At 33.9% G+C, this 15584-nt stretch overlaps 1 protein-coding gene across 3 annotated transcripts in view; it reads right to left on the bottom strand.

Annotated features, from left to right (window-relative positions):
- Window positions 1–575: 575 nt before the first annotated feature.
- Window positions 576–15584, bottom strand: part of ZC3H8 (zinc finger CCCH-type containing 8) — a 30825-nt gene continuing 15816 nt past the window's right edge. For 2 of the 3 annotated variants that reach the window (XM_004435785.3, XM_014791609.2), the window contains 5 exons: window positions 14991–15113; window positions 14472–14583; window positions 13118–13227; window positions 12177–12226; window positions 576–1162 (listed from right to left, as the gene is read on the bottom strand). In XM_004435785.3, coding sequence (XP_004435842.1) covers window positions 12197–12226; window positions 13118–13227; window positions 14472–14583; window positions 14991–15113 — 375 coding nt within the window. In that variant the 3' untranslated portion in view covers window positions 576–1162; window positions 12177–12196. Of the gene's footprint in view, window positions 1163–10443; window positions 10543–12176; window positions 12227–13117; window positions 13228–14471; window positions 14584–14990; window positions 15114–15584 lie in introns of all 3 variants that reach the window. The other variant, XR_015550310.1, reaches the window with a different exon arrangement.

Raw genomic sequence — 15584 nt, 5'->3', positions numbered from 1 at the left:
ACAGCCAGGGAGTGAACCAATCAAGCTGGCAGACAGCAATGGGGCACTAAGAGATGACTCACTCTCAGCTCACAGACTCCTGACGCTAAGGGCCCAGCACCTAGCCTGGTTTCATCCTTTCCTAGGTCTTGTCTGATAAACCTCTGCTTGGAGTACACACAATTCCCTCTCTCGCTTTAGGGGGATTAGGTTACCACCAAAATAACTTTGACTCATATTTTCAAATAGCACTTTGCAAAGAAGGATCACTAACTTTAGTGTACTCTGTGTATATAGCAAGTTAGTGATGCTATTACTTTTCCCAGCAATAAAACAATAATGATGATAGTTTCAGTTTCACAGTATTTTTCTAGTAATAATCAGTATCACTATATAAAAGTGCATATTTAGAATCTTATTATTTGTACTTGGAAAATTTTGTATTTGAATATTATGTTAAAGACATAATCATACTCCTAAAATTTACATTTTACACAAGTGTATAATCTGTCTACAGTTTATAAATCAATGAGAAAGATAACCATTCTTATATCTTAACAACAAAAAAGTTAAGAACCTCAAGTTTAGGAATGGTATAGTAAGAGACATTGTTCCACTTTATTTATAACGGTAAATGTCCGATGACAGGAAATTGGTTAAAAAAAATCACTGAACGATAATTTAAGCCATAAAACAGAATTGTGAGCAACTATTAAAAATATGTTGTGAATGTATTTAATGACATGAAAAGATCTAACTGTATATTCATCGTCTATCTATTATTCCAACATTCCTAGAGAAACCTAACAGTTTTCTCTCTTCAAATCCCCTACACTTCTGCATCCATCCTCACTCAGCCTAATCTTGCTTCCTATTTTACTGAGAAACTCACTCAATCAGAAGTGACTTCTGCAATTTACTACCAAAACATTTACCCACCAGCCAGCATCTCTGCCATATATGCTCCTCTCCTGGTTCCACCGGCTGGCATATCTCGGTGAAGACCAACCCCTTCACTTATATACCAGATTCTGTCCCTGCGCACACTCATTAAAGCAGTTGCACATCATCACAATGACACAGGTGGGCACTTTAAATGAGAACTCTTATAAACCACTCCAAATCCACAGTCTTGAACAGTCTTGAACAGGCACAGACATAAGCACTCTTCCTCCATGCAAAGCTATAGAAGAAAACAGAGAGCAAAACACATCAGCTGGTGAAAATGACCAACTTTGCCCCCCCCCCACTTCCTCTCCCCCAAAAAACATGCAGCAGAAGAAAACTGTAACACAAAAAACCCAAACTGAATTAAATATCCCTGTTTAGGAACATGAAAAAACAACCTGAATTGAAATCCAAAAACTAAGACCAAAACTGAACAAAGAAATGGAAGTTATGAAACAAGAGTCGACTGACCATAGAAACGATACAAGAAAAAAAAACTATATCAAAATGAAGAATATATTACAAGACAGAACAGATTTGAATGGAAACTTAATAAAGGTATATTGGACAAAAGTGGAAAAAGAACAAAAGGAATAAAAATGAGATGAAGAAAGTTAAATTTATTAAAGAGCAAAAAAGAAAATGCATCATAGAGGGAAAACACACAAATGTAACATAATATACAAACGATAATATAAAATGACAGAAACTAAACCACATGTTCAGTCATTTCAATAAATGTGAATGGGCTTAATTCACTTATCAAAAGAAGAAAAGGATTTTTGGTTTGGCTCACAGAGCAAAACCCAACTGTATGCTTCACACAAGAAACAAACCTAAAACTTCCTCAGAAAAGCCAAAAATAAAATGACGGGCAAATGAATATTAAAAGCAAATGCAAGCAAATTTCCAGGTGCAATGTAGAATCTGAAAGCACATCAAGGATCTTTTCGTACTGTTACATTAAAATCCTTCGTCTATGTTATAGGTTGGATGGATGTTTTATCCATGCATAATTTTGTAACATCATGCATTGTTTATTTGGAAAATATCAGCTTACTAATTTATGTACATCTTTCACATGTTTCATTACACAGTATTTAAAAAATCACATTCTTTAGTATCACCATCCCATCTCACCAAAAAGTCTTTAAGTATAGGAAAGCTTTCAAGCTCAAAGAGGCAGATCAAATGTTCCAAAATACTAATTTTTGCTCAAAAGCCAGAATTTTATCATTGATAAAAAATATTTTCAGTTGTTTTCCTTGAAGTGATAGGGTCACTCCATTCATTTACGAGAAAGTGCCTGCCAAACATCCACATCTGAAAAAACCAGTTTACCCCTCAGTTGTTGAAGTAAAAGAGTATTCATAAAAAAACGCAGTTAATTCAGCTTGCAACTGAGATAATAGCACAAGGGCTTTTCCTAGAGAATACCACTTCAGTATGTAGAAATACTTTCTACATCTTCTCATTTTGCTATCCATAATATTGAAAAGACATCTACTCAAGAATTGAGGTTTAACAACATTAATAATTTTTACTGCTTCATTAATGACATTCTTAAATGAAACTGGCACCAGATGCAAATGTTTTCAGAGGGAAATTCTATTCAATTTTTAGAAACCAGACAATCCCATTGGAATATAAACTCTTCTAGAGGAAATGCCTCTACTGTTTCCCCATTAAGTATGATGCTGACTTTCTTACTAAGGTATAACATATTTTATCATTTTAAGAAAACATTCATCCAACGATCTTATATGTAGAAAGCCTTAAAGATTCCCAGCCCCCCCACCAAAAAACTATTAGAACTAATAAACGAATTCAGCAAAGTAGTAGGGTACAAAGTCAAAACACAAAAATCAGCTGCATTTCTATATACTAATAATTATCTGAAAATGATATTAAGAAAACAATTCCACTTACTATACCTCAAAAAGAATAAAATTCTTAAGAATTAACTTAACCAATAAGGTGAAAGACTTGTACAATGAAAACTACAAAACACTGCTACAAGAAATTAAAGACAACATAAATAAATGGAAAGACGCCCTGTGTTCATGAATTGGAAGACTTAATTAAGCTGTCAGTACCACCCAAAGCCATCTACAGCTGCTTTGCAATTCCTATCAAAATCACAATGACATTTTTGCATAAATAGAAAAATCCATCCTAAAATTCATATGGAATCTCAAGGGACCCCAAATAGCCAAAATAACCTTGAAAAAGAACAAAGCTGGGGCTCATGCTTCTTGATTTCAAAACTTACTATACAAAGCTAAAGTAATCAAAACAGTGTGGTACTGGCACAAAGACAGCCATATAGACCAACGGAACAGAAAACAGAGCCCAGAAATAAACCCTCAGATATATGGTCAAATAATTTTTGAAAAGGGTGCCAAAATCATTCAATGGGTAAACTACATCTTTTTAACAAATGGTGCTGGGAAAACCGGATGTCCACATGCAAAAGAATGAAGTTGCACCCTTACCTAACATCACATATCAAAATTAACTTAAAATGAATAAAAGACCCAAACGTAAGAGCTAAAACTATAAAATTCTTAGAAGAAAACATAGGATAAAAGCTTCACAACATTGGATTTGGCAATGATTTCTTGACTATGACAGCAAAGGCACAGGCAGTAAAAGAAAAAATAGACAAATTGGACTTGATGAAAATTTAAAAATCTTGTGCATCAAGACACTATCAACAGAGTGAAAAGGCAACCTACAGAATGAGAGAGAGTATTTGCAAATCATATATATCATAAGTGATTAATATCCAGAATATAGAGAGAACTCCTAAAACTCAACAATAAAAAAAAACCAAATAACCTAATTCAAAAACGGGCAAAGGGCTTGAATAGTACTTTGTATTTCTCCAAAGAAGATGTACAATGGCCAATAAGCACATGAAAAGATGTCAACATCACTAACCATGAGGGAAATGCAAGTCAAAACTCAATGAGATACCACCTCACACCCATTAGGATGGCTACTATCAAAAAACCAAAAAATAACAAGTGTTGGTGAGAATGTGGAGAAACTGGAAACCCTGTGCACTACTGATGGGAATGTATAATAGTACAGCTGCTGTAGAAAACCATATGGTGGTTCCTCAAAAAAATTAAAAATAGAATTACCATATGATCCAGCAATCCACTTCTGGGAATATACTCAGAATTGAAAGCAGGGTTTCGGGCCGGCCCTGTGGCTTGGTGGTTAAGTGCGCGCGCTGCAATGCTGGTGGCCCGGGTTCGGATCCCGGGTGCACATCGAGGCACCACTTCTCCGTCCATCCTGAGGCCGAGTCCCACATACAGCAACTAGAAGGATGTGCAGCTATGACATACAACTATCTACTGGGGCTTTGGGGGGAAAAAATTAAATAAATAAAATCTTAAAAAAAAAAAAAGAAAGCAGGGTTTCGAAAAGATATTTGTACATCCATGTTCATAGCAGCATTGTTCACAACAGTTAAAACATGAAAGCAACCCAAGTAACCAATGACAGATGAACGGAGAAGCAAAATGTGGTAGAGAAATACAATGGACTATTATTCAGCCTTAAAAAGGGTGGAAATTCCGACATATGCTACAACATGGATGAACCTTGAGAACATTATGTTAAGTGAAATACACCAGTCACAAAATGAAAAATACTGTATGATTCCACTTACATGAGGTACCTAGAGTCGTCAAAATCTTAGAGACAGAATGTAGAATGGTAATTGCCAAGAGCTTGGGCGTGGGGCGGAATGGGTATTGTTTAATGGGTATAGAGTTTCAGTTTTGAAGATGAAGAGTTCTGTAGATGGATAGTGGTAATGGGTGCACAATATGAATGTACTTAATACCACTGAATCGTACTTAAAAATGGCTAAGATGGTAAATATTATCTGTATTTTACCACAGTAAGAAAAAAAAATGAAAAAAAGTATCCATCCATTCCTAGTTTCTTTAGTGTTTATTTTTTTATGTATTTATTTTATTTGTGAGGAAGATCGCCCCTGAGCTAACATCTGCCAATCCTCCTCTTTTTTTGCTGAGGAAGATTTGCCCTGGGCTAACATCCATGCCCATCTTCCTCTACTTTATATGGGACGCCGCCACAGCATGGCTTGACAAGCAGTGCGTCGGTGCACGCCTGGGATCCAAACTGGCGAACCCCAGGCCGCCGCAGTGGAGCGCATGCACTTAACCTCTTGTGCCACCGGGCCAGCCCCCAGTGTTTATTTTTAAATAAGGAATAGTATTGAATTTTGTAGGAAGCCTCTTCAGCATCTACAGAAATAACCATGAAATGAAGGACTACTGTTTTGCTGTTTTTCCATGATAATCCTTGTAAAACCACATGACCTTTAAAACTATCTGCATATACTACCTTCATAAAAAATATTTAATGAAAGAAATAAACTTCTGGATATAACTAAAATGGTACACTGAGAGAAATTTATAGGTTTAGATTTATGTATTAGAAAAGAAAAAAGCTAACAATCAATCTTTGGGCACAATAAGCCCAAAGAATACAAAAGGAATGATATAATAAAGAACACAAATTAATGAAGTGGAAAATTAACATAAAACAGAACTAACAAAAGCAAAGTTCATTCTTTATAAAGTATCAGAGAATGGTCAGACCTCCAGACAAACTGACCAAGAAGAAGAGAAGGCACGAATAATCAACACGAGGAATGAAAAGGCAGATGTAACTTCAGATGCTACAGACGTGAAGAAGAGAAGAGAATATCGTGAACATTATGCCCAAACATTTGAAATTTTTAATTTAAATTATAAAATTTAGTAATCTCAGGAATGCAAAGGTGGCTTAACATTTTTAAGTCCATAGATATAACTTGTCACATTAGCAGAATAGTCAGAAAAACTCGATGATTATCTACAAAGAATTCCAAAAAGTCCAGCATCTACCTCTATTCACAATTATAAAACAAATAGCCCAATACCTTTTATCAAACTACAATTCGAAGAGAATTTCCTTAACCTGATAAAGAGTATCTACCAGAAATTACAGCACACGTTGTAGTCAGTGGGGAAATTAATAGCAGTCCCTTTAAAATCTAGGATAAAGTGCACTATTACTACTTTTATTTAAAACTGCACTGCCACTTGAGCATAACCGCGCACTATTTGTAATAGTCAAATGTCCATCAACAGATGAGTAGATAAACAAACTGAAGTATATCCATACAAAGGAATACAATCCAGCAATAAAAAGAAATGCACTACTGATAGATGCAAAAATCTGAAACTCAAAAGAAAAGACTACGCTGTGCAAAAGACAGAAAACACAGAATAATACATGTTAAAGGATTCTACTTATATGAAATTCTTGAACTGGCAAAATGAATCTATCCTTACTGAAAGAATACCAGTGGTTGCCTGGGACTTAAAGGAGGGGAAGAATGGATTGTAAAGTGTCACGAGGGGACACTGGGGTGATGCATATGCTGACTGTGGTGGTGATTACACGGGTGTATATATGTGTCAAAACTCACTGTACACTTACAATAGATGCCATTTATTGAATGTAAAGTATAATTCAATATAGATGATTCTTAAAAAATTGTACTACAAGTTCTAGTCAGCAGTGCAAGATAAGAAAGACAAAAAGAAATAAGAATTGTAAAAGGAATAAAAATCATTATTTGCAGATGATATAACCATCTATAGAAAAAATTAATAAATTTAAAATTATTAAATTAATAGAAAGATTAGCAAAGTTACTAATTAAATTCAGAAAAATCAACTTAAAAACATGAGTTAGTGTAACATCCAAAATTATAAAGTATCTAAGAAAAAAAAATCTAACAAAAATGTGCAGGCCCACTGGGGAAAATGATAACTTTATCAAAAGACATTTAAAAAGATTACAGACAACATATGGATTGAAAAACTCACTATCACAAAGCTGTCAATTTTTTCCAAACTGATGCATTCAGCCAAAGAAATTCCAATAAAACTCCCCAAAGCATTTGTTTTTGTTTTGCTTTGTTGGGGGAAGAGGGATTTGGCAAACTGATTCTAACACCTACATAGGAGCAAACTAAACACAAAGCAAGTAGAAGGAAGGAAATAAAAATTAAGCAGAAATCAGTAAAATAAAAACAAACAAAAATAGAGAATAATCAACAAAACCAAGTTGGTTCTTTGAAAGATCAACAAAATTGACAAACATTTAGTTACAATGACCCAGAAAAAAAGAAAGAAGACTCAAAATTACCAAAATTAGGAACAAAAGAGGGGACATCTCTATGATACAGGAATCAAAATTTTGACACAGAAATCTTTTTTTGATATAAAAATCTTTTGATACAGGAATCAAAAGGACTATAAAACAATACTCTGAACAAATTTATGCCAACAAAGTAGACAACTTAGATGAAATAGCAAACTTAACAGAAAGGTATAAATTACCAAAACTGATTCAAGAAAAAAGAAAATCTGAATAAACTTATAAAGAGGAAAGAAACTGAATCAGTATGTAAAATCCTCTGTTAAGGAAAAGCTCAGGCTCAGCTGTCTTCACTGGTGAATTCTACCAAACAGTTAAAGAAGAAATAATGCCAGTCCTTCAAAAACCCTTCCAGAAAAGAGAGGAAGAAGGAACACCTCTCAATTGACTCCAGGAGGCCAGTGGATACCAAAAGCTAGAAAAAGACATCATGAGAAAAGAAACCTACATATGACGATACCTTATGAATAGAGATAAAAATCCTTAAAATGAAATCTTAGCAAACCAAATCCAAAAATTATGTATAAAACAGATTATAGGGCCGGCCCCGTGGCTTAGCGCTTAAGTGCGCGCGCTCCACTGCTGGCGGCCTGGGTTCGGATCCCAGGCGTGCACCGACGCACCGCTTCTCTGGCCGTGCTGAGGCCACGTCCCATGTACAGCAACTAGAAGGATGTGCAGCTATGACACACAACTATCTACTGGGGCTTTGGGGGAAAATAAATAAATAAATAAAATTAAAAAAAAAAAAAAAACAAAACAGATTATATACCATGACTAAGTAGGATTTATCTCAAGAATCAAGACTGGTTTAACATCTGAATACGTCATATTGATGTAGTATGTCATATTAATAGGATAAAGGGGAAAAATGATATGAGCATCTCAATAGATGCAGAAAAGCATTTGACAAAATCCAACACCAATCCATGATAAAAGCTCTCAATAAACTAGGAACAGAAAGGAACTGCCTCAAACTAATAGAGTATCTTTGAAAAATCTACAGCTAAAATCATACACAATGGTGAAGAACTGAATGCTTTTGCCTAATTTCAGGAAAAAGGCAATGATGTCTGTTCTCACTTCATTCCACACTGTACAGGAGGTTCCAGCCAGTGAAATCAGGCAAGAAAAAGAAATAAAAGGCATTCAGATTAGAAAGGAAGAAGTGAAACTGTCTTTATTCTCAGATAACATGATCCTGTATGTAGAAATTCCTAAGGAACACACACATACACACACATACAACCAACCAAACCTACTAGAGCTAATAAATGACTTCAGCAACATCTTAGGAAACAAGATTAATATACAAAATTAATTCTATTTCTATATACTATGATCCAAAAATGAAGTTTAAAAAACAACTCCATTCAACAACAGCATCAAACAATAAAATATGTAGGAATAAATTTAACAAAAGAAGTGTAAACAGTACACTTGTACACTGAAAACTACAAGTTCTGAGAGAAATTATAGATCTAAATAAATGGAGATACATTTCATGTGCATACATCAGAAGACTCCATATTAACATGGAAATTCTCCATAGATTCAGTGCAATCTCTGTCAAAATCCCAGCATAGGTTTTTTACAGAAATTTACAAGCTGATCCTAAAATTTATATGGACAAGCAAAAGACACAGAATAGCCAAAACAATCTTTGAAAAGAAGAACAAAACCGGATAGCTTATACCTCCTTATTTCAAAACTTAGTATAAAGTTATAGTAATCAAGACAATGCGATAGTATAAAAGGCAGACATACAGATCAACAGAACACAGCTGAGAGTCCAGAAATAAATTCTTACATTTATAGTCAATTGATTTTTGACAAAGGTGCCAAGGCAACAACTGGGGAGTGGGAAAAGGGTAGTCTTTTTTTAAAATGGTATTGGGACAAATGGATATCTACATGCAAAAAGAAAATTTAGATCCTTAACTCACACAATTCCCAAAAAACTAACTCAAAATGAATCACAGACATAAATGTAAGAGTTAAAACTATAAAAAATTTTTAGAAAAAAACATAAGAGCAAATCTTGTGACCTTGGGTTAAAGGATTTTTAGATACAACACCAAAAGCATGATCCATAAAAGAAAAAACTGATAAACTATACTCCATTAAAATGAAAACATTCATGCTTCAATAGACACTACTTAAAAAAGCCAAGCACAGACTGGGACAAAAAGAAAAAATCACAATTGAGACAAAATATTTGCAAATAATATATCTAATAAAAGACTTACAGCTACACATATAAAGAACTCTTACAACTCAATAGTAAGAAGACAATCCAATTAAAAAATGGACAAAGATCTAATTGACCAATGGCACATTAAAAGATGTTCAACACCATTAATCCTTAGAAAAATACAAATTACAACTACAATGAGATACCACTTCACTACTACTAGAAAAGCTATAATCAAAATGACTGACAAGAACAAGTGTTGGTGAAGATGTGGAGAAACTAAAATCCTTCTACATTGCTGCCTTGAATGTAAAATGATGCAGCCACTTTGGAATACAATGTGGCAGTTCTTAGAAAGATAAACATATATTTACCATAGGACCTAGAAATTCCACTCCTTGTAACCTACTCAAGAGAAATAAAAACATATGTCCACAACACAAAGACTCACACACAAATGCTCACAGCCGAATTATTCATAATAACCCAAAATTAGAAATAACACAAATATCCATCAATTAAGGGAAAAAAGTGGTATATCCATACAATGGAATAATTGTACAATTAAAAAAAAATAAAGAATGACTGATGTATGTTAAAGCATGGATGAATCTCAAAAACATTATACTATCTGAAAAGAGCCAGAAGCAAAAGACCACATATTGAAATTTATATAAAATGCCAGGAAAAGGCAAATCGAGAGATAGAAAGTAGATTAGTGGTTGCCTATGAATAAAGGTGGGATTGGGGAGTGACTGCAAATGGGTACAAGGGATCCTTTTGGGGATGTCAAAAACATTCTAAAATTGGATTTGCTGATGTTATGCAACTTTGTAAATATGCCAAAAAGTACTGAATTATATATTTAAAACAAGTAGTATATAAACCATACCTCAATAAAGCTGTTTAAAAAAAACTGTAACAAATAAAAGGGCCCAAAATACCCAAGGAGCTTCTGAAGAACAACATTAGAGAAACTATCAAACTACATCAAAATCCAGTAAAGCTACAGTAATTAAGGCAGCAGAGTATCAGAGAAAAGGACAAATGGACCAGCCACAGACCTTCATCTGAAGGAAACTGGATATATCCCAGAGGGGGCGTTACTGGTCAGTGGGGAAAGGGCAGTCTTTTCAATTGAATGGTGCTGGGAGACTGGTTATCTATATGGGGGAAAAAAAGAAAATTACGTCCCTACCATACAATGTTATAAAAAAAATCAATTAGTCTTAATTCTTCCTTTCTCCCTATAGCCACAGCCACCTTCTTTTTCATGTAATTTAGCAGTTCCTCCCACATGGAAAGTACAAAAAGTAGGGTGTACTTCCTTGGGTTTCACGATGATTTACTTTGGCCTACGGGTGGTGAGTAAACATGATGCAAACAGGGCCTTGCCCTCAAGCTTCTGCCAATGCCATGAGAAGAACATGTTCCAGCTAGCCCACTGGTCCCAGAAGAGTGAGACAAATGTGGGGCAGAACTACCTAGTCGACCTGCTTTATGAAGCAGAGCCAACCCAGCTAAGGCCAGCCTAAATCAGCCTACTCCCAGCCAATCTGCAGATGCATGGAAGGAGAAATGTTTATTTTTCTATGCTTCCTAGAACCTTGTGGTTGATTCTTAAACACCATTATTGTGGCACCTGTTAACTGACACAATTTCCAAAGGATTAAAATACAAATGTAAAAAGCAAAACTCCAAAACTTAGAAGAATATTAAAGTACTTTAAAGCCTCCAGATAGGGAAGGATTGCTTAAATAAGACACAAACACAAAACCTACCATAAAGAAAAAGAATGCCAAAATAAGTAACTCTGCTCATTGAGACACCTCAAAAAATGTGAAAAGACAGCCTACAAAATGGGACATACCTCATCAAGGATTACATCAGGAATACATAAAATCAATTTATAAAGGACAACCAACCTGATAGAAACATAGGCAAAAGACATTAATAGGCATTTCACCAAAGATGAAACTCAAAAGCCAGTAAGCGTTAAGACACTGAACTTCATGAAAATAAAGCTGTGACACCATTTTTACACCCACTGAATTGGTAAAAAAAATTTAAAGTCTTGAAAATACAAAGGACCGGCAAGTGGGGAGCAACAGGAGTTCTTTAATAGAGTTGTTGGGAGTATAAACTGTTACAACTTCTTTAGAAAAGATTGGTATTATCTTAAATTTTAAGATGATACAAAAATTCTACTCCTTGGTATATACCCAGGATAATTCACACACATTTACATCAGCAGATACGTATATGATTATTTATGATAACAGTTGGTATTTAAAAAATTGAAAATAACCTAAATGTCCATCAATAGTAGAATCAATAAATAAACTGTAACATAGTCACAGAATGAAATACTATGTAAGAGTAAAAATGAATGAATGACAACTGCATGCATCTACATGAATCAATTTCAGAAGCATAATGTTGAGTGAAAATAGCAAATCACCAACAAATACGCAGAGTATGACATTTTAAATAAAATCCAAACACAAGCAAAACTAAATATACTATTTAGTGAATCATACACACATGGTAAATCTACAAAGAAACAAAAGAGGAGAATAAAAATACAAAAGATAGTGACAAACCCAGAGACGGAAGTAGGTGCATGGAGATGGACATACACATCTATGTATATGTATCAAATATTTTATAATTTTTTCAGTGAGGGAGGAGAGAGAAAAAGACTTCTGTTGGAGAAAATGGAAAAAGCCCTATGTTTCCATGCCACCCTCTAGAGATGTTTCAGAGAAAAAAAAAATGTGCTAAATTCTAATTTTACCTTTTTTATGTATTTTATTTTCATGACGACTTCTTCTCAGTATCTAAAACCTAATATGAAAAAAATCACAATCATTTTTATGCATTAAGATCTAATTCAGGTACATCAGCATACTCTTGTAATTTTCCAATGATTCCAGTAATATTCATCCTAGTAATCATCTAACAATATTTACTATAGGAGAAAGTGAAAAACCACTTTTACATATATCATTTTTTCCATATATATTTCATATTAATAAACCACCAAATATTTGGTATGACTTCTAATTCGAGGGTAACCCTTCATATTTTACAACCTAAAAATATCCAGAAATAAGGAGCTCTCACTTTCTAATACTTGTACATGCTCAAGGGAACCCTCTGCCATAAGATGGTATGGTTTGGTTTTAAAAGAATCTTTTATTTTCACTTATATTTCAATTTAATTTTGAAGAGACTAGCTTCAACTAACATATGAGAAATGAAAGAATATAAACAACTATTATTTTTCAATGATCTTTTCTCACAGATTGAAAGAATATTTGAAGAAAACTTTGAAATAACTACTTGAGTATACTTGGATGTAACTCCAAAATATCTATCAACCAATAATCCTTAACTTTCCCTCTAAGAGTATAACAGGTGCACTACTTCCCCTATTTGCTTTGTTTTCATGTGGTTACCTTAGCTACTAAGGTTGCTAACTACATTGAAGGTTTTAAGAACATTCCAATTTATACCAGCAATAAGTATAAATTTTGCTTTAAGCTACAAGGAAAAATACACAAATGAATAATAATTTTCTAAACTGAAGTAAATTCTTAGATTATCAGTCCTAATATATCCTATATGCTAACCTATAAGGCATTCTCCTTAAAGAACAGTACCTTTTCAAATGCTCACCCTTTGTTCACACATGCTCTTTAAAAAAAGAAAAACAAAAATTAAAATTGTACTTACTTTAGCCAACAGTTCCTGTGTTTCAGCAGTCAGTGGAGCATGTGAAAACTTGCAGTATTCTCCCTGATAACATTTTGCTCCTGTATGGTAAAACTTGCAGGGATATTCATGTAACCCGAACGTTAAGGAAGAAAACAATTTTAATCCAACTAAATTAATTTGTTATTGATTTAATGACTTCCTTTTTCCTATACAAAGGCCTTTCCTACCAGTAGAAACATTGATTTCTCTACTTAAAATATGATAATTATTAATTGGGTAACACGAAAAATCTAATTTTAGGATGATTATATACATCAAGTTTATTGGCTATCACAAGACACTTTTTCCTTCATGTACATTCTTATAATAGACTACACGTATGTTTCACTGATATAAGAAAGGGATGTGTATTTTAAATACTTTGAAATGTGATTATTTTTAAAGCATTCTTTCGGGTGGCAGAATTAAAGTCAATGACAATGATATGTCTTACAAATCTGGATCCTTCATATCTTAGGCTTGTTTAAAATAGAATCAATTTAGGGCCGGCCCCGTGGCTTAGCGGTTAAGTGCGCGCGCTCCGCTGCTGGCAGCCGGGTTCCGATCCCAGGTGCGCACCCACGCACCGCTTCTCAGGCCATGCTGAGGTCGCGTCCCACGTACAGCAACTAGAAGGATTTCCATCTATGACATACAGCTATCTACTGGGGCTTTGGGGGAAAAAAATAAATAAATAAAACATTAAAAAAAAATAGAATCAATTTATAAAACTTCAATATTGTTTTCTAGAAAAAAATTCTCAAGTTAGAATTTGAGATTTCTTGTATTGAATGACTGAAGGAAAATAACTTTTGTGATGACCAAAGATGCTACTACCCTAAAATGTTTATGTTCCATGTTTTTATAACATGTCTGTACCATTTGCACTGAAGAGTTAGGGTTATTCTTCAAATTAAGTGACAATTAACCTCTATACAGTCAGAACATACACAAAACAAGTATTCCCAAATTATGCAATTTCTGCGTCTTTTTATGAAGTAGCTTTCATGAATATAGATTCAATTACTGGATGCCATAGCAGAAATTCTGACACAGTCTTTCTGAGACTTGACTAGGTCTCATGAACCTGCTATACTACCACCCAGGTTGGGCAGAAAGGATCTTCATTTGAGAGAATGTCTAAAGAATTCCTCTTTTCTTTCTTGGGCAAAAATTCTGAGTACAATTTAATCACTTTGATACTGAGTTGGACTTGGATAATATAATTTTGCCATAGATAAAACACTGGTTTCATTCAAAATTCTACATATTTAAAATGTTTATGTAAATATTTATGAAAAGTAAAGTTACTATATCTTGTGATAAAGGATATTATGCAAATACAGACAGTTTTCGCCTCTGGTACAATATCCTTGTACATAAAACTTACACATTTCCTTTTTCTTCTCTATTTCTGCATCATGATCAAATTTACACTGGTCTCCCTGGGCCAAAAGAAAGAACAAGGAAAAGCCGTTATGTCTCATAGTTAAATCATTACAATTCCTACTACTCTTTCCATAAGCAAATGATTCCAGAAAAAAACAAAGGCTTAGAAGCAGTACAATCTAATTCTTAATGAGCTATCTCATAACCACATCACGTATACTTGCTTACAATTTTGTTAAGTCCTAAACATTTTTAACACAAAGCATTTAAAAAAATTATCCACTTTCTTAAACATAAAAGAATATTTTAGTAAAATTTTCTAATTGAACCTTTTCCAGAAGGAAACAGTTTTAAAAACGTACAGGTATGCTTTTAGAGTGTCTAATGGGAACACGAGTTGATTTAAGTACATTTTTGCCATACTTTACATTTTAATACGTTGTTCCTTACACTTTTTTTATACCTTAATACATTTCCTTTCAAGAAAATATTTACAAATCTGTTTTCCTTTGCGTTCCACTGTATGTTGGTTGATGAATGCCTGACTCATTCTCACACGCTGCTGCTTCTCTTTAGGTTTACCATCCTTTGAAAACAAAAACAAAAAACTAAACGTGAAGAAACAGAAAACGAAATATTTTATTCCATTGCACAAAATTATTTTAAACCACCTTTAAAACATTGAAAAGTGATTCTTCTAAACTGGCCTTCAATGTGTAAGATGTGGACTTTTGTACATCAGTTGAAAAATAAATGTTTTGTCAGTTTCAACAGCATTCCATCATCGACCATCAGTGTTTGTGCAACCTGAATATTTTATTGTACTTTGTCCTTACTTAAAAATGAATTAAAAAATGAGAGTGCTCCTACTTGCAATAAAAAGTGAAGTCTAAGAACAAGGTTCTTTAGAACAATGGAGACAAAACTGGAAATCATAAGGTGAACTCAAAGCAGTGTAATCTTTAATTTCAATAAGATGCTCACTGGTGTCAGCTAAGTATACTGACCAGCTCAAACTAACAAACAAAACTAGAAATATACCCTCAAAGATGGCAAT

This window comes from Ceratotherium simum, chromosome 40 (genome assembly GCF_057802395.1).
Source record: "Ceratotherium simum simum isolate JZ-2026a chromosome 40, ASM5780239v1, whole genome shotgun sequence".
Lineage (NCBI taxonomy): Eukaryota > Metazoa > Chordata > Mammalia > Perissodactyla > Rhinocerotidae > Ceratotherium > Ceratotherium simum.
The sequence above is the reverse complement of the archived record's forward strand: the minus strand, read 5'-3'. Positions and strand labels throughout refer to the sequence as shown.